The sequence below is a fragment of the Serinus canaria genome, chromosome 15 (assembly GCF_022539315.1).
Source record: "Serinus canaria isolate serCan28SL12 chromosome 15, serCan2020, whole genome shotgun sequence".
Taxonomy (NCBI): domain Eukaryota; kingdom Metazoa; phylum Chordata; class Aves; order Passeriformes; family Fringillidae; genus Serinus; species Serinus canaria.
Genome location: NC_066329.1, coordinates 9,851,785 through 9,872,071, shown reverse-complemented (window position 1 = coordinate 9,872,071; position 20,287 = coordinate 9,851,785). Strand labels below are relative to the sequence as shown.

The 20,287-nt window shown below is 53.5% G+C and overlaps 2 protein-coding genes across 5 annotated transcripts; one reads left to right on the top strand and one right to left on the bottom strand.

The window, feature by feature from the left end:
• Positions 1-724: 724 nt before the first annotated feature.
• MMAB (metabolism of cobalamin associated B) lies at positions 725-4,918 on the bottom strand. 2 transcript variants are annotated; one of them, XM_030230096.2, is made up of 9 exons: positions 4,869-4,918; positions 4,702-4,760; positions 4,531-4,624; positions 4,368-4,425; positions 3,855-3,927; positions 3,604-3,701; positions 3,267-3,331; positions 2,635-2,694; positions 726-2,488 (listed from the first exon to the last, which is right to left on the bottom strand). In XM_030230096.2, the coding sequence occupies exons 1-9, from the start codon at positions 4,901-4,903 to the stop codon at positions 2,401-2,403; spliced, it is 630 nt and encodes a 209-aa protein (XP_030085956.2). In that variant the 5' UTR covers positions 4,904-4,918; the 3' UTR covers positions 726-2,400. The 2 variants fall into 2 exon arrangements, with proteins under 2 accessions (XP_050836673.1, XP_030085956.2); XM_050980716.1 differs by lacking the exon at positions 4,869-4,918 and having other exon boundaries at positions 725-2,488; positions 4,702-4,862.
• Positions 4,919-5,131: 213 nt separating this feature from the next.
• Positions 5,132-19,941, top strand: MVK (mevalonate kinase). 3 transcript variants are annotated; one of them, XM_050980627.1, is made up of 10 exons: positions 5,132-5,267; positions 5,350-5,497; positions 6,223-6,370; positions 7,294-7,449; positions 9,261-9,364; positions 10,181-10,226; positions 11,024-11,114; positions 11,509-11,625; positions 14,170-14,323; positions 19,495-19,941. In XM_050980627.1, exons 1-10 carry the CDS (start codon positions 5,190-5,192, stop codon positions 19,734-19,736), a joined length of 1,284 nt encoding a protein of 427 aa, XP_050836584.1. In that variant the 5' UTR covers positions 5,132-5,189; the 3' UTR covers positions 19,737-19,941. The 3 variants fall into 3 exon arrangements, with proteins under 3 accessions (XP_050836584.1, XP_050836585.1, XP_050836586.1); XM_050980628.1 differs by lacking the exon at positions 19,495-19,941 and adding an exon at positions 14,636-16,098; XM_050980629.1 differs by lacking the exon at positions 19,495-19,941 and adding an exon at positions 14,592-16,098.
• The last annotated feature ends 346 nt before the right edge of the window (positions 19,942-20,287 follow it).

The following is a 20,287-nucleotide window of genomic DNA, read 5'->3' as shown; positions in this document are numbered from 1 at the left end:
AGAGGCAGCTCAGCTGTCTGTGCCTCTACTCCAGCCTGGTGAGGAGGGTGCACCAGAACCTGAGGGATCACAGAATCCTAGGATCATCCATGTTGGAAAAGACCTCCAAGATAGAGTCCAGCCTGTACCCGATCCCCACCTTGTCACCAGCCCAGAGCACTGAGTGTCACGTCCAGGAATTCCTTGGACACCTGCAGGGATGGGGACTCCAAACCTCCCTGGGCAGCCCCTTCCAGTCCCTGACCACTCTTTCCATGAGGAAATTCCTCCTGATTTCCAGCCTGACCCTCCCCTGGCACAGTTTGATGCAGTTTCCTCTCCTCCTGTCCCTGTTCCCTGGGAGCAAAGCCTGACACTCCTGGCTGTCCCCTCCTGTCAGGGAGCTGTGCAGAGCCACAAGGTCCCCCCTGAGCCTCCTTTTCTCCAGGTGAGCTCCCCCAGCTCAAGAGCCCATGGCTGTCCTGTGACCTTGGGGACAACTCTCAGGGCAGAATGTCCCAGCCCTGCTGAGCTGCAGCTTTGTCTCAATTCCCTCCTAAAGCCAAGCCCTGCTTAGTGACACACCAAGGGTCACCCCAGCACCTCCCTCTGCCTCAGCCCTCCAGAAACAACTGCTGTGGGTGGAGAGGGAGGGGGCAGCTGGGAGCACCCCAGTAAATTTAATCTCTCTATCATGTTAAGTGTAGCAGCTTGATTTATTTCTCCTTGCAATCCAAACAATGCCAGCTTTGGTCCCAAAACAGTAGTGAGATTTCTTCCCCCCAGCTGGGAAAAAAAAAAGGAAATACTATAAATCCCTCCCCAAACTGATTTATGGAGCATTCATGAAGAATTTATATTGCAAAGGATTTTATTAAATTAAACTTGAAAAGCCTCTTGATTCCTGAGGTTCAGTCCCAGAGCCAGAGCTCTCGTAAAACTGGCTGGAGCAGGCAGAGGGAATGGCTGAGGTGACACTGCAGCTGATGGGACCATCCAAATCCAGAGCATTTGTCACTGGGATGTGTTCCAGGCTGAGGCTTGGAAAATTACTCCATGAAAAATGTGCATTAACAAGAGCCATGAAATATCTGCCTCAAACCCAGGTGAGTGATGAGACTGGGGATCTGTTAGTGCAGGGCCCTCCTCACTCATTCCTGGGCATTCCTCACTGCCCAAAAAGGGACACAGAGCCAGAGATTCCTTGGAGAACAAGTTTAAGGTTGGTTCTGCTCAAATAATTGAATGGAAAAAGGGGCAGGATGGACTTAAAAGCTGCCCCACTAAAAGCAGGACAAGCCCTGGATGGGCATCACCACCTTGAAGCCCACAGCATTCCCAGGGGGAAAAAATTACACCAGCAGGGTTCACATGGGTATTTCCCAATTGTATTTCCAAGCTGGAAGCAGCTTGGACATGAGTGCAAAGCTGGAATTGTGTGTGATGTGGCTGTGAGCTCTCTCTAGCCTGCTTTGCTGAAGGCTCCATGGAGAAGAATTCCAGGCTCAGCACAGACATCCTGGGAGGAGCCCTTGGGGTGCTGCCCCTCTCACCCAGCTCCAGCAGGGTCCTGCTCCTCACCTGGGCTCTGCTCCTCCAGCTGGAGGGGCAGCTGGTGCCACCATTCCAAGGGACAGCTCCACATGGAGACAAGGACCCTGGGATCTGGCCTTTCCTGCTTCACCCCCTCCATCCTGTGAGCCCCGTTCCTGGCAGAGGATGCCCTGGATTGTCAGCACAGGGACATTCCTCACATGCCCAACAAGAGGCAGGCAGAGCCAAGGAATTCTTGGTGCATTCCTGTAAATCTGTACAACTCAGCTCCAGCCAGAGCTGATGGATTGGAAGGGACTTGGAGCAGCAAAGCTCATGGGGCTCGGTGTTAAAATGTGACAGTTTGTGGCCCTTTGGTACAAGGAAATTCACATTTATTATTTCAGAGCTGTGGACACAATTCCCAAACGCCTCCAGCTGCTGCTCCATACGAGCACTGTGACTTCAAAGGAGGAGCTGATTGCTTTCCTGATTGTTTTCCCTTCATCATCCCTCAGAGTCCTGTCAGAGCCTTCCCACAGCACCTGCTGCTGCCCAGGGAAATGAAGGCATCTCCAAAATGTTATGGAATTCTCCTGCCTCAACTCCCACCTGGGAGAAGCAGTGACTCCAGAGCCATCCCCACATGGGATGTGTGGGCCAGGCCCATGGAACAGAACAGGTGTGTTTGGGTCCCTTCCAACTCAGGATATTCTGTGATTCTGTTCCTCTCAGGATTTATCAACAAGGTCCTGTTTTTTTCACATGGAAATCCTTGGCAGCTCCCATTTCCAGTCCAGGCTTGTTCTCTCTCCCTTCCTTGATGGACAAACACAGTCAACTGGATTTAGTTTTCCATGATCAAGGGAAAAACATTCCAGCTCCCAGCTAGGGCTCAGGTTTTATGTAGATTTTCTCTTCCTTCCCTTCCTTCATTGCAGCATAACGTGCCAGGACAAAGAGATAATCACTGAGCCTGGAAAGCAAGGGAAAAGCAGGAAAACCAGTGATCTTATTCCAGAAGAGAAGCTTGTTGAGAAGCAAAACTCCCCAGTTTTATTCCCAGAACTAAGGGAATGCTTCAGTAGGACAGGGGAATGGTTTGGGATATTATTTTTTTACCTGTTTAAGTACTTGGCCACGTTTGGATCTGCTTCCCCTGCTTGGACTAAAGGGACCACGCTGGGAAAAGCAAAGGGAAATGCTGGTGTTTAATTTTCCAGAAGGCTGGAGCCTCTTCCCACTCCAAACCCCACTGTGACTCCTGCAGAAGTGAAGGATTTTTGCTTCCCAGGGGGATCTGGGATGGGTAAATGATGCCAGAAATGTTTGTGTTTGTCCTGGAGGCCCTCCCAGGATACTCATCCATGGGAATCACTGAACAGATACTATTTACAAGAGCCTGGAGTGACAGGACAGAGGGAACGGCTTCCCACTGCCAGAGGCAGGGTTAGATGGGATACTGGGAAGAAATTCTTCCCTGTGAGAGTGGTGAGGCCCTGGTACTGGGTGCCCACAGGAGCTGTGGCTGCCCCATCCCTGGAAGGACCCAAGGTCAGGTTGGATGGGGCTGCAGAATCCCAGAAGGTTTAGGTTTGGGAAGGAAGAACAGAGTCTGGCTTTGTGCCTCCTGCACTCCTGAAATTGGGCTAAACACACAAAAGCTTGGCTGGAGCCCCAAGCCCAGCCCAGCCCTGGTTTGCTGTCACTGGGGTGTCCCCATGCCCTTTCCTCAGGGTGATCCCAGCACTCACCACCTCTCAGCCCTGCGGCACACGGCTCGGGAGAAGTGGAGAGCAGCACTGCTCCTGCCTCCAGACTGGAACAGCAAGGAAACACCACTCAGGGTCTGCACCAGCAGGGACAGCCCCCCCTGCCCTCCCACACACATGGAACTGATCCCTGTGCCATGGCCAGGCAAGGCAGGGACATCCCAGTGCAGCAGGGTGGGCAGATGTAACTCCCAGCTCCTTGTCTCTGCTTTTCTCTTGGTGTTTGCCCATGGAAATAGCAGCCTCCAAGGCTGCCTTCCCATGGTAAGCAGGGCAGCAGGGCTACCCCACGGAGGTGAGTGGCACAGGCAGCACCTACGGGCAGGATGAAGGCTCTGAGGGGAGGCAGCTGCTCTGAGTAGCTGTCAATCCACTGCTCCAGCTCCAGGACAGGCTTCTCGCTGAACGATGTTCGCTCTACAGAGAGAAGAATTTGCTATTAAAAAGTGATTCAGACAACAAGCTGAGCTCTCATTTTGCTTTCTTGGATCAGCAAGCCCTAAGAAACCAAATACTCAGCATCCCAGCACCCAGACCAGGCTGTGCCACCCCAGGAAAGGCAGGACTTACTGCGGTGAGCCTCCCTGGCTGAGGAGAGTGGCGTGGCAATGTTGGAGCCCACATCCTGCAGCATGCACTGGACCTGGACAAAACCCACAACTGCTGTCACTCCCAGCCGTGGCTTTTGGCATTCCTGTGCTCAGCAGAGCTGATCAGGCAAACTCACAGGCTGCCCAGGCAGGACCTGTGTCACTGCTGTGCCCTTGTGGTTGGTTTGTGTCCCAGTTTCAAACCTGGAGCTTTGTTACCACAAAACTTGTGTTCATTAATGTGAATCTGACTTAGAATAAACCTAGAGATGACTCTGTCTGCCCATAACTAATAATTTGATCTACCTTCTTGGTTAAAGCAATTTGCCTCTTGGAGAGCAATCAAGGGAGTCTTAAAAATTTATATATTGAAATACTAAATGTATTGAATTCCTGTGTGTCAGTGAGAGCACTGTGGCTAAAATTAAGGAGTTCATGTTTTAATAGCACAGGTAAGGGACTGCACTGAATGAAGATTATCATTAATACTCACTTTATGAAGTTGATCAACAAACGTGTGACCCTTTTCACTGCTAAACTCACCAGCCAGCCTTGGGTAGAGAGAAAAAAACCAAAACAGAGTTAGCTGGGAATGAAGAAATCATAACAAACATGCTTTTTCCCACGTGATTTGGATACTCCCAGCCGGTCCTTACCCTATGGCCGAGCTCAGCTCGTCCGTGGCTCCGAGGGCCTCGAAGATCCGGTCGCCCTTTGGCCGCCGCTCCCCGGTGAAGGTGCTGGAGAATCCTTTGGGAAGGGCGGGAGGCGCTCAGGGCCCGGCTGGGGAGCTCTGCCCGCGGCCCCCGGGGCCCCCCGGGCTCTACCTGAGTCTCCCGTCCTCGTGTAGATCCTCGGGGCCCGCTCGGCAGCGGCGCGCTCGGGGCTGTGGAGGCACAAACCGTGAGGGGACACCGGGGGACGCTGTGAGGGGGCGGCACACCGTGAGGGACTCAACGACATCGAGAGGGGGTCCCGGCCCTCCCACGCTCACCTGCCCGCCCCGCTCCGCCACCGCCGCCCCGCCATCCCCGGCAGGCCCCGTCCCGCCACCACCGCCGCCCGCCGCCACATCCCTGCCGGCCGCCGTCGCCGCCGCGCCGTGACCCCGCGCGGCCGCCGTCCCGCCCTCAGCCCACGCTGTCACCCCAGCGCCGCACCACCCTGCAACGCCCCCTTTCCATTGGCCGCCCGCAAGTCCCGCCCTCGCAAGACTCCCGGCTATTGGCTGAGCGCAGGGAGGTGGGGCAGGGCGCGGCCCCGATTGGTGGGTGGGGCTGTCAGTCGGCGCGGGCTCTGAGGCAGCCGCGAGGCGATGTGGGCACGGGAGCTGGCGGTGTCGGCGCCGGGGAAGGTGATCCTGCACGGGGAGCACGCCGTGGTGCTGGGCAAGGTGAGGGCACGGCGGGGAAATGAGGACTGCCCGGCTCGGTAAGGGCTGCCCGGCCCCGCTGACCCCCGTTCTCCGCCCGCAGGTGGCCCTGGCCGTGGCGCTGGACCTGCGGACGTTTCTCCGCCTGCGGCCCGGCGCTGAGGGCCGGCTGAGCGTCTCCCTGCCCGGCGTCGGCGTCCGGAGGAGCTGGGACACCCCCGGCCTCCGGGCCCTGCGGGGGCGGATCGCAGGCAAGGGCCGGGGGAAGGAGGAGCTGCCCGGGGGCAGTGAGGGGCTCTCGGTACCGTTCGGTGCCTGCCACACCCCGGTGACCGTGCTGGGACCCCACCGTGGGGTGACTCTCCAGGGACCCCCGTGGGGTTATTTGTCCCCCCCTGCAATGTTTCGGGGTCTCTGTCCCTGTCTCTGACCCTGCTCACTGGCCTGTCCCTGCCCCTCTCAGTTACTTACATTCCCTTTGTGACCCCGCTGATGCTCAGGTGTCCGTGCATGGCCCTGTCCCCTCCTGGTTTGGGTTCCAGGGACTTGTTCTGGTGCTGTTGTGTCTCGAGCCAGCCTTGGCCTGTTCTCCTGCCTATCTGTCCCACATCAGCCCTCACAGGAATTTCTGCAGCACCTTGCACTGGCTGGAGCCCCAGGATATCCCAGTTCCAAATTCCACATCCTTTAGTGAAGAGTTTGTTACTTGCCCTGTTTTCCATGGTAATTATGGCTGGATGCAATGGCAGGTGTAGGCAGGGAAACATTTGGAAATATGGAGTGTGGAAACCCTGGGATTTCAGAATGCCTGGTGGAGATTTTGCTTTTATTTTATCACAGATCCTCAGGTAGAACCTGAAATTGGCCCCAGTTGTTTCTTCCTGCTGTAACAGAAGGTTTTGTTGTAAATAGTGCTCTCAGTGTAACAATTCCCTGGTTTTTAAGTGTTTAAACTCTCCCCTGCTTGCTTCCATAGCTGATGGTGATGACTCCAAGTCCCCCAGCGTAGAACAGCTGGATGCACTGAGGGAGTTTGCTGGAATTCCTGCTGGGGCCTCAGCTCCAGAAAGTCTTGCTACTCTTGCCTTCCTGTATATGTGCCTGGCTATTTCTGCTAAGTATGGGTAAGGCTCTGCTCCTCCCCCAAAATTTTGGTGGTGGGTGGGTGCTTCAGGCAGGTGAGCTGGGAGTCTCTGCTCTCACTTAGTTTTGAGCGCTGAAACCAGAGCAGTTCATGCCACAGTCACAACACACACACCCCTCCCTCCAGCAGGCAGCTCCTGTCATCCTGGCTTAGGCTGGAAAAACAGAAATAAACTGTGAATTTGTTGTCTGAGCTAAGTCTGATCTCTTTATGGGCTGAATCTGCCTAAAACTCTGAGAACTTGGGGCTGTTCCAGTTCCCAGCCTTGCCCAGCCCCAGTGACTAAATGGGTGCTCAGGGCAGTGTCACAAACCAAAGGTGAGCCCAACTTTGATCTTCTCATCCAAGAAATCCAAGGATAAAGAGCTGGGATGTGCAGCTGGGTTGTGGTTTCCCTGCAGTGTCAGGGTGGCACTGGGACTGTCACCCAGCAGCCCTGAAAAGCTTCTGGGCTTGAGTTTGGGGTCAGTAACACAACCCAGGTGTGTTCAGTGGAGCAAAGGGACATGGATATGTCCATGTTCCATCTTCCCCACCAGCCTCTTGCTCCAGTGGGATGTAGCTGTGCAATTTGGGATGTTTGCACTTCATTCAGAAATATGTTTATAACAACATTTGAAGGGGCTCTTTATGCTGCTGCTCAGGTATTTAGTTACCAAGAGCCCCTTCTAGCAGCCTGACTGTCATGGATCCAGCTCAGGAGGGCTTTATTCCAGCACAAGGGCTCCATTCAGGAATGAGCCCTCCTGCAGCCCCAGTGTGTCAGATGCATGTGCTGATGTTGCCAATTCTCACCCACCTTTCCCTGTGATCAGTCCTAACTGGCTTCCTTTGCCTTTTTAATGTTGTCTGGAGGTGGAATTCAGGGTGCTTGTGCCAGTCCCTGTGTGTCTGTTTTTCCAGGGATGTTCCCAGCGTGGATATCGTGGTGTGGTCAGAGCTGCCCACGGGAGCTGGGCTGGGATCCAGTGCTGCCTATGCTGTGTGCCTGGCTGCAGCCCTGCTCATGCTGTGTGGAGCCATCTCCTGCCCACTGCAGGAGGCAGAATCCACAGCCAGGTAAGGAATTCTAACCTGGCATGCACAGCTCTGCTCCCTGTGCCCCACCTTTCCTTTTGCCTGCATGAATTCTGGCACTGCCACCCCTGCTGGTCTCTCTTGGCTGTCACCACAAGTGAGCCTATCTGACCCCATCTCCTGTCCATGCCCAGTGTTCCCAGCCCTGTCCCAGACTTTGTAAAACTTCCCTTGTTTCCCTTGTTTAGGGTCAGATAAATGTACCTTAAAAAGGGGGGAAAGACTTATTTTTTCAATCTAATAAAACACACTGAAATTTTTCAACCTCAGTTTCCTCTGACTCTGAGCATATTCCAGATTTTGCTTTGAGTCCTCGAGGATCCTTTCTGGGGTTTTTTTTTTTTGCATTTCCCATGAATTCTTTTCTGCATGTGCTACATTTCCTCCTGATCTCTTGCCTGTCTTTCCCTTTTCTCAGTACCTGATGAAAGAGAGTTTCTTTCCTTTTGCCCTTGGAGCTCCCCTTTGGAAGCCTGGAGTGCTGTGCCCCTGTGAGAGGGAGCTCTGTTTGAAGCTGTTAAAAATCAAAGCTGGAGGGGCAGAAGCTCTGTTGTGTGGGATTTTGTGTAGGGCTGAGAGTGAGACAGCAAGGGGGGGTGGTTCTGTGTTCTGCTTCTGAACCAGAACTTGCAGCCTGACCCAGAAACAGGTTCTTGTTGGGAGCACTTTGTCCCCTGTGCTTGAGCAGGTCTCCCAAACTGGGAAATAGAAGGGCAGCTGCAAGGGTTGGAGCAAGGATGTCTTCATTCCCTGCTTACTCTCCATGGCTTCAGCATGGATCCAGCATAATTCCTGCCTTCCAGCTGGCATGCAGAGAGCTGGGGATGTCAGACTTCAGAAGGGTTTTGCTTCCCATGGCAAGAAAAGAACAGCAGGATAGAAAGGCTCCTGTGTCGGGGGGAATTGCAGCCTCTCAAAGAGGATTAAAAACAAGTGGTTTACTCCTGTTCCTGAAGCTGCTGCTGCTGTGACCTGTTTGCTGAGTGCTCCCAGATTAAATCCTGGCAGGTGGAATGCAAGGTGTGTGGACATGGATAAGGACATTCAGCCAAGGCCCAGGGAAGCAGGAGTGAAGGGGGAGAGTTTCTGCATAGCAGGTGACTCTTGGAATTTCTGCCTTGCAAGATGCTGCAAGCCTTTCTCAAAATCTGGATTTATGCCTCTGCCCCAGCATGGAGTACTGTTGAATGGACTTGTGGTGTGCAGAGAGGGTCAGAGGTGTGTTTTTGTGCTCGGACTGAGAGCAGGATTAGATGGAATACTGGGAATTCCTCCCTATGAGGATGGTGAGGCCCTGGCACAGGCTGTCCAGAGAAGCTGTGGCTGCCCCATCCCTGGAAGTGCCCATGGCCAGGTTGGATGGGGCTTGGAGCAACCTGGGAGAGTAGAAGGAGTCCCTGCCCAACCAGGGCCTCACCACCCTCACAGGGAAGAATTTTTTCCAAGTATCCAATCTAAACCTGTCAATCTCTGTCAACATAAAGCCAGTCCCCCTTGTCCTCTCATTCCAGGCCCTGGTGAGTACTCTCTCTCATCTTTCTAGTAGCCCCTTCAGGCACTGGAATTAGGTGACCCCAAAGCTTCCCCTCTCCAGGCTGAACAATCCCAGCTCCCTCAGCCTCTCCAGTGTGTGTGGTAACACACCCTGTTTGGTGAGGTGGGGATGAGTCTGGACTTGAGTTCCATTAAATCTGATCTACACCAGGCCAAAGCTGGGATCTTCCCCTGAACCCGATCCCTCCCTGTCCTATGGTTTGGAGTGGTTTGGTTGGAGTTATTTCCTTGCCTTCCAGGTGGACAGAAGAAGAGCTGACACTGATTAACAGCTGGGCCTTCCGAGGGGAGCAGGTGATCCATGGCAATCCATCGGGTGTGGACAATGCTGTTGGCACCTGGGGTAGGTGTGTTTGCTGCTTCTTGAGCAGAAACTCCCAAATTCAGCTCCCTGTTTTGGCCTGAGCACAGGGAATCCTTCCCCTGTCTCAGTCTGCCCCATCTGTGAGCTGGGCCTGGAGCCAGCTGGAATGTTGGGAATGGGCTGTAGGAGCACCAGAGCTCTGTCCCCCCCCAGGCAGGTGCCACAGGGCAGAGACCTTGCTGCAAATAACTGATATTTAAACACTCTGCAGTGAACAAAGAAACCTAATCCTGTCCCAGGGATGATGCAGGGGAAAATGCAGTTGGACAGCTGTCATTTAGTTTCAATTAGCAGAGGCTTCCCAGTGTTTTGAAAGTGTCCTTGTAGACTGTTAATAATCTTTCTAATGAGACCTAATCACAGTGCCTCTGTGAGGGTAGGAGCCAAGTGAGACATTCCTTCTGGACAATGAAATTCCATGCTGCAGGATGGCTGCTGACACCAGTGCACACCAGTTCAGTCCATGAATCCCATGTGCTTGGCTCTGCTGGATTCTGTTTTCTCAGGAAAGGGTTCATGCTGGCCAAACTCTTTGCCTTTTCAAAAATTATTTGATGTGATCCTGGAGGAGAGGAGAGCAAAGGGAAAGGTCTTGGGTTGTGCATGTCCAGCCAGACCCTCTCATTAAGGCAGCAGGGTGAGGCAGTGCTGTGCTGCTGGAGAACATGGTTCATTTAGCTGGTGTTTCTTGCAATTACTGTCACAGGCTCTGGGTGAGGTTCTGAAGATGAAAGACCTTCTGTGTTATCTCCCAGCTCGCTCTCCACTGAGACAATAACATGTATTTTACTTTAGGTGGAGCCCTGAGATACCAAGCAGGAAAAATCACACCGTTAAAGAGGTAATATTGGAGTTTAAAAATAACCCTCACACACGGTGGGTGGAACATGTCAGAGAGGCTCTGGGTGGGTGTTGGAGGGTATGAGGATGATGGGAGATGGCTGGAGTGTGGGAAGGGCTCTGCAGCCCCATTTTGGGTGTGGGCAGCCTCAGTTGTTGGAGTGGATGGGGACAATAAAGTGTTTGGTCATTATCTGACATTAGATGAACACAGCACAAAGGATCAATATTAATTTCATGGCATTATGGGCAGCAGGAATGGATCTGCTCCTGGCAGCAAATGACATTGTGGGGAGGGGGAACTTTGTGCTTACCTGGTGGTGGGAAAACCCATTGGCAGAGAGAAATCTGGGTCCTGAGTGTTCCCTCTGCCTCCTGCCAGAGAAGTATAATCTGACTCCATTAAAATCTTTCACAGTGCATGAAATTGCTCTATTAGCAGTTAATGGCCACTGCTGGCTACTCTTGTAGAGAGTATTTCAAAGGAAAAAATTTGCTTGAAAAACATGGATTTTAGTAAATACATTACAGTCCTATTTATAGCTCTAGTACAGTTGTTCCTTGTATCCAGGAGGAACAAGCCTGAACCCAGCCAGCACTGAAACACCTGCTGAAGTTTTGCTTATCTTGGGTTCCTGCTCAAAGAGGCCTTCTGAGGCAGAATAAGCTGTAGCCTTGGGGAGTGTGAAGGAAAGAGGCCAGGAGGCGTTCCCTGCCCATGGCAGGGGTTGGAATGAGATGAGCTTTAAGGTCGCTTCCAGTCCAAAGCACTCTGGGATTCTCTCCTGTTGCTTCCAGGGTGCCCACACTGAGGATCTTGCTGACCAACACCAAAGTCCCTCGGAGCACCAAGGTCCTGGTGGCTGGTGTAAAGGAGAAGATCCTGAAGGTGCAGTTGGTTGTGGGATGGAGATGTGCGGGATAACCTTTGGGAGATAACCCTGGACTGCAGGTTCCACAGGATCTTTTGGGACATCTCTCCTGTAGTCACTGAATTCCTATGTCCCAGCTGCTTGGGAATGGGGTTTCAGCTCATCTCTTCCCTTCCTCCAGTTTAACAGGAGTTAAAATCACCAATTTGCAACCATGAAAAGAGCAGTTCCTTCCTCTGGCCTGTTTCCTTCTCTTCCTCCCTTTTCTGCGGCCAGGAGCAGGTTACCATCACCCTGCTCTGGGAATGAGTGAGGAATAGCCCAGCTCAAAGAGACTGGGACCAGTTTCCTCCCAGTGGTACTGGACGAGCAGCAAGCAGGCACCTGACATCCCTTCTTCCCCCTTTCCAGTTCCCTGCCATAATGAACCCGGTGCTGGACTCCATCGATGCCATTTCTCAGGAGTGCCAAAGTGTTCTGGAAGCGATGCCTGAAAATCCATCACCAGAGCATTACCCTGTGCTGGAGGTAAGGGGCTTGCTCGCCAGTATTTTTAGCCACTGTTACTGTTGAACATCAAAATGTCATTTAAAGAACATTAGGTCTGAAAAAAAAAAAGTGATAGCAGGAAATGTTCAGTTCTAAGTGAAACCATGGTCTGGGTGTTCTGCTTTTAATGCCCTTTCTGGAGCCAGGAGACAGAAGCTGCTGCTGGTGCCTCTTCCCAGCTGTGTGCAGGGAGGGAGGGGCAGGCTTGGGGCTCTGGGGACCTGTGGCTCTGGAGGGTTTGTTTCTCTTACATTGAGTGCCACGGCTCTGGCAGTCGCTGCCTGTGAATCAACAGCTCTGTCACTGCCAGGGCTGGGGTGAGGAGAGCCCAGAGCCGCTGGTTTGTGATGGACAGACTGGTTCCCAGCCAGCTCCTGGTGCTGCAGGCTCATCCTGGCTCCAGAGAGCCACAGACAGAGCTGTGCCCAGAGCTGACCTGACATTGATGCACGAGGTGCACACAAAGATCTGTTTGTCTTGGCTTTGCTCAAAGAGCAGAGGCTGGGGAGGGGGGAGGAACAGGCTTCCGAGTGGAAGAAGTGCTGAGAGTGCTGTAATGCTGCTCCACAGCACCGTGGGGGAGGGATGTGTGGCCATGTCCCAGCTGAGGCAAGCCTGGCCTGGCCCTGGGAGCCAACCTGGACACTCAGGAACCATTTGGTGCCGGTCCTTGTTGGCATCTGGATGCTTCCCCTTGGCTCTCAGGAGGACCTCTGCTTGTCCTTGCTCTTGCTCTGGGTTGTTCCCATGGGATTCATAGCAGAGTCCTGCTCCCTTGGCACCAGGGGGATGGTGGGATTCTGGACCCCTCACGGTGGGCTGAGCTGCCATCAGCTGAGGGAGGTCTGTTCACAGCACAGCTTCACACAACTCATCTTAATTCCACGTCCTCAGGCTGTCAGAAGTGTCAGGGGACAGGGAAGAGAGGGGATAATTTGAGTTGTGCTTTGAGCTCCTCACATGGAAAATGCCAAAGCATCCTTGTGTCCCACACCCGGGAAGCAGCACTGCGGTGAGCAGGTTCCTGTCTTGAATCTTGTTGTTTTGTCTTGTGTTTGAAGAGCCCAGAGAGGCCCAGCTGATTAGATGCAGCACACAGATATATAAATACATCTTTTGGGCTGTTTCTGAAATGTGCAGCTCTGGCCAGCGCTGTGTTTGAACCATGGAACTAGTCTAGTGTGTCATAAGCTGTCATCGGATTCCTGGCAGATTTTGGATCAGGAGATGACAGGTGTCTTGGATCATCACAGGCAGTGCTGTGCCCTCACTCAGGCATATAAAGAGGCCTCTGGATGGACGTGTGTCCTGCCCAGCCTGGAGTGGGTGGTGGCTGAGCTCTGCCCGCCACCCACTCCTTGCTCTTCGCACAGTTCTTAAACACTGGACAGAAATGCTCTGGAGGAGGGAGAGGGATTCTTACTGCAGTGTCCCCTCCTGTGTGAGGCTGGCAGGATTCCTGGGTGGAGCCAGGAATCCCCCCCGGAGGGCGATGTGGCTGACACCTGCCCTGTGCTCCCTGTGCACAGAGCCCCTCCTGGCTCACGGGGAGCTGCAGGCTGGGAACAGCTCAGTGCTGCTTGCTGAGGGAGGGAGCACAGGGCTGGGAGGGCCCTGTGGTGCTTAGGGTGTCTGCTCCTGGCCCTACTCCAGATTTGCTCCAAGCACAGGCCAAGCCCTTCCCTCTGCTCCTGAATTCCTCACCTGTCCTGCTGGGAGGGGAGAATCTGTAACTTCCACTTCTGTGCAGTGCTGTCCATCCCTTGGGCTGTTTGGACCTTGCTGCTGGGGCAGCTTTCTCCAGGAGTTGCAGGTCTGGCTGGCTGGGAAGCATGGCAGGGATGCTCCCACAGCTCTGCCAGGAGGGTGGGCTCGCTCTGAGAGGGGCCTGTGCTGCTCCCAGAGGGAAGGACCCTCTCAACCCCACTTGAGCTGGGTGCCAGATTCCCAGCATGGTGCTGCTCCTTGGCTCCCAGCCCAGGCCCTGCCCTTAAGGAGGGAGAAGTGCAGCACAGAGCAAAGAAAGGGATGTCCCTCTGTGTCACCTCCCCAGCGATGCCTCAGCCATGTCAGAAGTCCCTGGATTTGGCTTTGCTGGATGGATTGCAGAGCAGGACAGGGTGACAGCCAGGAATGAGAGCTGCTGGCTCAGTGCCCTTCCCACGGCCAGCGAGGGGCCTTGCACAGCCTCCTGCTCAGCACTCAGTGACAGGGCAGAGGAGAAGCAGTCAGGAGGCATTGGAGAGCTCTGGAAAAAATTCCTGCTGGCAGCTTGCAGTGATCAGGATTTTCCTGGAAGGTGCAGGAGCTGTTGTACCCCTGTCACTGTGCAAGTTTTGATGGGGAACAGGGGCACATGAGCAGCTCAGACTCTGGCCTGACCTTGCTCCTCGGTGCTATTGGCCAAATTTCTGCAGAAATGAGGTGGTTGTGGAGGGCTGGCAGGGAAGGCAGGGCTGCCACTGCTGTAAAGGGCCCCTGTCTCTATGTGTGCTCATCTCCTCTCTTTGTGGTTGCTTTCAGGAATTCTTTGACATAAACCAACACCACTTAAACGTGCTCGGAGTGGGCCACCCCTCCCTGGACAGACTGTGCCAGGTGACAGCATCCCACAGCCTGCACAGCAAACTGACTGGGGCTGGTGGGGGTGGCTGTGGCATCACCCTGCTGCCACCAGGTCAGTACAGCCCCTTGGGCATCTTCCTCTTCCTCACAGCTCTGGGGGGAGGGGGGCAGGTCTGGGGGCAGAGGAATCACTGCCAGCCCTGCTCTGGCTCTGGAGGGATGGGTGGGATGTGTCCCAGCACTGCCTGGCACTGTGGGTTGCAGTGTGTGATCCAGGGCCAATTCAGAGTGTTCATTTATGTGTGTCAGCCCCTGAGGGCACTGGCCCTGTGCCAGGGGCTGTGTTTGGAGGAGCCATGGCCCTTTCCCTCTCCCTGCAGTGGCCGAGCTGACTCGCTGGCTGCTCTTGCCTTGCTCTTGGCAGACACCTCCCCGCTGGCCGTGGAAGCAGCCAAGCAAGACTTGTGTGCCTGTGGATTTGAATGCTGGGAGACCAAGATTGGGGCCCCCGGGGTGACCCTGCACTCCTGCTCCTCCCTGAGTGCCCAAGTGCTGCACGCGCTCACCCAGAGCTGAGCTGCTGCCTCTGGCAGCCCTGAGCTCTTGGCACCACCTCCTCGGAGCTCTGTGTGCCCAGATGCCTGGAAACTTCTTTCCCCTCTCCTGTGTGGCTGAGGGCCTCCAGATGGGTATGGAACCAGTTTGGGGCCTGGTGTCACTGGGATTTGGGGCTGCAGTGGTGACCTGGGAGCACCCACCCAGCGGTGTTTGACCAAAGCTCTCAAAAATCCTGGTTTGAATTTCCTTCCTCAACTGCTGTGCTGATCCCAAGGGGCAGGAGGAGAGGGGCTTGGCTGGGTTCCAGGGTGGACAATGACACTTTGCTGCTTCAGATGCATGTGGTGTCTCTTCCCTCATCCCTGCTGTCCTGTGGGAGCTGGCAAGGTGGATGTGCATGGTGCTTTGATGTTTTTGGGTGAAGAGCATCTTTGGCAGCTCAGGGCTTGATGCTCACGTCTCTGTTTCTTCTGGACTACATTCCCAGTGAAGAGGAAACCTTTAATACAGCTCTTCCCTGCAATTAATTAGGTGTTGGGTAATTAAAATGCAAGATAAAGCACAATTCTAGTGAAATTACTGATTTTCACTCTTTTCCTTAATCTCTGTCTGGGCTGATAAGCAGAGTCCTGTAGTCAGGCTCTGGTTTTTATTCACATGTGCAAGGTCTGGCTCAAACAGCACCTGCAAGGAGGGCAGCTCCAGGCCAAGGGCAGGCTTAAAATTCCTCCTTGTAAAAGCTGTTCTCTCACACTTCAGTCTTGAACCAGCATGTCCCTGACCCTGCCTGGTGTTGGGTTTACTTTGGTGTAATTAAGTAGGGGAAAGAAACCCAAACCACGTCCTCAAAAGCTCACCGTAAGTTGCAGCTGACAAACTCTAAAACCTAAATGCATTTACACTTATTACACAAATGTAAATGCATTTTTTACTCCTGAAATTTTAATGAGCTGTGCCACAGGATGAAAGGGAAGTGGCTGAGGCCAGAATCTCTGGGAGTCATGAGCTGACTCTAAGGGACTGTGGTCTCTGCTCTACCTGCCAAGGGGGTTTTATCATCACTGTTTGTCTGGAGTGGGTTTTTTAAGTGGGTTTTTAAGTGTAGCTGTGTTCAAGAATCGCTTCACTCAAAGCTGAGTAATGAATTGGCAGAGGTAGGGAATTTGCCTTCCGCTTCCAGCCCAGGGATAAAAAAAAAAAAAATCAAGTGTGAGAAGCTGAGATATTCTAGCTCTAAACTCCCAGCATCATGGTGACCAGCTTTAGTTCCCTGATCCCATGTAAAACTGTCTCTGGTTTTAATAAATCCATGGGTTTTTTATGTGCAAAGTGTTCTTTGATAATTATGCTGGATACAAAAGGAAAAAAGCACCTTACACTGCTTCAGGAAAGCAGGTCTCAGATGCTGCCTTTCTACATGTCTAATTACAATTCCAATTTGCATCTGAGAGCTGCTTTACACTAATCACAAGTCAGAAAGGCTGATAAATAATTTACCATTTTCTAATACAGTGTAATCAATGTGAGGATCTGGGAGCGTGTTGACTTTAACCACTTACATGTGTCGACTTTGTGATGTTGGCACAAAGAGATGCCAGATCCAGCACGGGGAACTTCCTTCAAAACAGCATGTCTGGGGCTGAGCCTTGTTGGCTCTGAGGGCTGGGGACTAGAACTGAGGGGAAATTCACAGAATCCCAGGGTCATTCAGCTTGGGAAAGATTTCCAAGTCCAACCTGTGACCGACCCCTGCTTTCCCACCTGGCCCAGAGTGCTGAGTGTCACATCCAGGCATTCCTTGGATGCCTCCAGGGATGGGGACTCCAAAACTCCCCAAAAGGGGCCACCCTTTCCATGAGGAAATTCCTCCTGATGTCCAACCTGACTGCTCATCCCTCTCTGTTCTGTGGCAGAGTGGAAGTGGTGACATTCAGGGGCAGGGAGGTTGGTGGAAGTGTCATGGCAGGAGGGTGACCCATACTGGGATGTGCAGGAAGGGCCCAGGGTGACACAGGCACTGCTGGGATCTGCCTTCCCTGTGCCACAGGGACCAGATCTGCTGAAGTCAGCAGCTGGAGCCAGTCCCAGTCTGGAGTGAGCACAGATTTCACATCCATCTGTGAGCACGGGAGTGCCCATTCCATCCTTTCCAAACTCCTCCTTCACCAGCTCCATCAAACGCTCTGCAGGGCCATTGCTACACCCAGAGGGATAACCTGAGGGGTGGCTGGGATGTTCCTGACCCCACCTTCCACATGGGAATCACCCCTCACTCACACCAAGTTCTAACTTCCTACTGTGACTCCGGAGCCCTGGGATGCACAAAACCATCCCTGCCCTCCTCATCCTGAGGTAGGAGCAGCTGCTGCCATGGGACTGGTGCCCCACGGGGACACGGCGTGGGGCAGAAGGAGGCACAGCTCTGTCTCTTGTGTGTTTTGCTGCTTTGGAAGCAAAACTGAAGCCTGTGGAGCGTGTTCTCCCCACGGATCAGCCCCTCCTCTCGCAGGCACCCCTCGGGACGGATGTGCAGCAGGGCAGCGATTGCTGCTGAAGGATTAGCCTGGTAATTTGGCTAATTTTTCTTGAGCTTCATTTTTCACATTACGAGCTCTGCAGCAAGACTAACGAGCCTGGATTTGCCTCTAATAGCCAGCACAGGGATGGGGAGGGGAGGCTGTGCTCCAGCTTAAAGGAGGGATTGAGGAATTGTGGAGCGTGGGGGTCCGGTGAGAGTTGGGGGTCACCGGTGTTTAGTGACAACAAAAAGGGAAACACTTTGAATAAAAATACCTTTTAAAATCGTCCTTGTCCTTCACAGCCAGTGCCTGGGGCAGCATCTCTGCTGGGGTGTCTCCCCCCATCCCTGGGGAATGTCCCAGTGCCCCAAAGGGCTCCTGCCCCCTCCGCACGTCCTCCCCTGAGCCGGACCCCGGCGCTCCCCGCCCCGCCTGGCAGGCACAGATGGTATTATTGTTTGTTTGCACTCGGTGTCAGCAGTGCCTTCTTTCTGCTCCGCTGAGTAGATGCTGAGGAGGCAGTGACATTATTGGAGATCACAGAGAGAGCAGGAACAGGGTCAGGGAGAGAGAGAGGAAATGTCAGCGCGCAGTCACGCGGGGCTCGGGGCTGCTCACGCCCCCCCAGGCTCCTGCTGCTCCAGGGGTCCCTCCTGGGGACAGGAGGTGGCACTGGGACCCCCTGCACTGCCTGCAGGGCCAGTGCCGTGTCCTCAGACACTCTTGGAGAGTTTGAGAGGTCCCCTGGGGCAAGTAGGGACCCCCGACAAGAGCCTTTTTAAGGGATTTGTGCATCTGGCACCTCCCTTGCTCCCTCTGCTTCCCATCCCCAGGGATTTTGGGGCTCCCCCATTCCCAGGGCTCGTGGGGAGCCCGTCCCCCCTGTTCCCCCCCCATCCCTCTCCCCTCCCAGCACGCTGAAGGTTTTGAAAGTTAAGTATTACCGTCTGCTTTGTTGTTGCCTAACTACGACAGACAAATTGAGAACTAGTTGTCAAAATGTCAGTGCACAACAAATCAACATTCAAAATGAGTCTCAGCGCTATGTGGTGTATAATTAAAAAAAAATCCTTTTTAGAAATTTCAGCAAGCGTTGGCTCTGCTTTATATTTGTCTGTGTGATTAATAAAGGCAGCTAATTTTCAGACTTTAAAAACAGCTAGAAAATAGCTCCTAATTACATATTAGGTTCCAAGCGGCCCCCGCTGAGCGAGGCTGGTATTGGTGGGCCAGAGAATTTGGCAGGGGCTTAATTACATTCTGAGCATCATCTAATTTTAGTTAAATGTAATGTAATCAGCAGCAGATGTCTGAAATAAAATATGAATTATGAATATGATGAAATTTCATTCTTGAATAAAAAAGTAATTTGCTATTTAGTTCATTAAAGTCGCAGAGGTTTATTAGGGAGCAGGTACACGGTGTGGCTGGGTTCTATTAAAATGATATTTCAGAGGGAGAAGGAAATTGCATTAAAGGTGCTAAAATATTCTGCCAGGATGCTGTGCCGGGTGGGAATGAACGTTTACAAAAATAACGGAGCCCTGGGCCGGTGCCAACCCCTGGCTCTGGAGCTTCCGTTTACGTGAGGTGACGTCCCACGTCCTGGGGGGACCTGGGATGGGCTCTGTGCCCCCTCGGGGTGTCCAGCTGGGCTCTCCTTGCTGGTGGGCTCTGTTATTTCACAGAATCCCAGGATCATTCAGCTTGGGAAAGACCTCCAAGAGCATCAAGTCCAAGCTGTGCCCTATCCCCACTTTGTCACCAGCCCGGAGTGCTGAGTGCCACATCCAGGCCTTCTTTGGACACTTCCCCAGGGATGGGGATTCCAAACCTCCCTGGGCAGCCCCTGCTAAGGCCTGATCACCCTTTCCATAAGGAAACTTCTCCTGGTGTCCTCCTGACCCTCCCCTGGCACAGCTTGAGGCCATGGGGATAAGGCATCCCGGCACACATTGAGCTGGGATCCGTGTGCCTTATTCCAGTGTGGCCAGGGAAACAAAGCCTCAATTCTCCCGTCAGCTCCAGGGCTGTGGTGGATCCTCCTGGGACACCATCTCCTGGACATTCTCCCTGCAACATCCGCTGCAGTTTCTGCTCTGAAGTTGAAATTGCTTTTCTCTATCCCTCAGTGGCCCGGGCTGACAGATAAGCATCTCCTGGCGAGGAGGAAGGATGGCGTGTTCATTATTTCCTTGTATTACAGATCCTGTCATTTTAATCCCTCCTGGATGCCGGGCACCAGCTTTGAGCCCTGCCCATTTCCAGGGTGCCCTCCAAGAAAACCCTGTGGCCGATTCATCCTGCATGGCAGGAAATCCCAGGACGCATCCAGGCAGCTCCGGTGATGCTCTGGCACGGTCCCGGTGCTGGCGCCGTGGCACAGCCAGGCTGCTGCTCACCGGCGTGGGTTCACCGTCCTCCCTCTTCTATTCATCAAGGGCATGACAGCTAAAATTCATTTGAAGATGAAGAAAGTGCCGGCTAATCCTTTCTGGGAGACAGTGATAGACTGGCGGCTCGGGAAGAATTGCACAGCAGTAATGAAATTAGGCTAAAACTGCTGGCGGATAGCAGATAATTGCCCTTGTCTGTCACGAGGAATAACATCTCCCAAATCCAACACAATGATTGTTAAAGTTGCAGGAATTTATTTTATTTATTTTATGGGCTCGGGATTGGCTTTCTGAAGGTCTTTCCCAGGAAAATAAAGGAGAGGGAGCTGCCAGCTCGCCTCCCACCTTCCGCCTTCCCCGGGTGCTTCCTCCGCCTCAGCAGCTCGTTAGCCCTGACGAAGCAGCATCACCACGATGACAATGACACCCCACTGGGGCCACTCCGGGGAGCAGGAGCTGAGCCAGCCGCCACAAGCTGCTTGGAGGAGCTGCTGGAAGAGCCAGTCCATCCCCAGCTCCCTCTGACCTTCTGGTGCTTTCCAGGAGGAATCCATCCACCAACTCTGGGTGCCCCCCTGGTCCTGGGGCAGGTCCCGGTGCCAC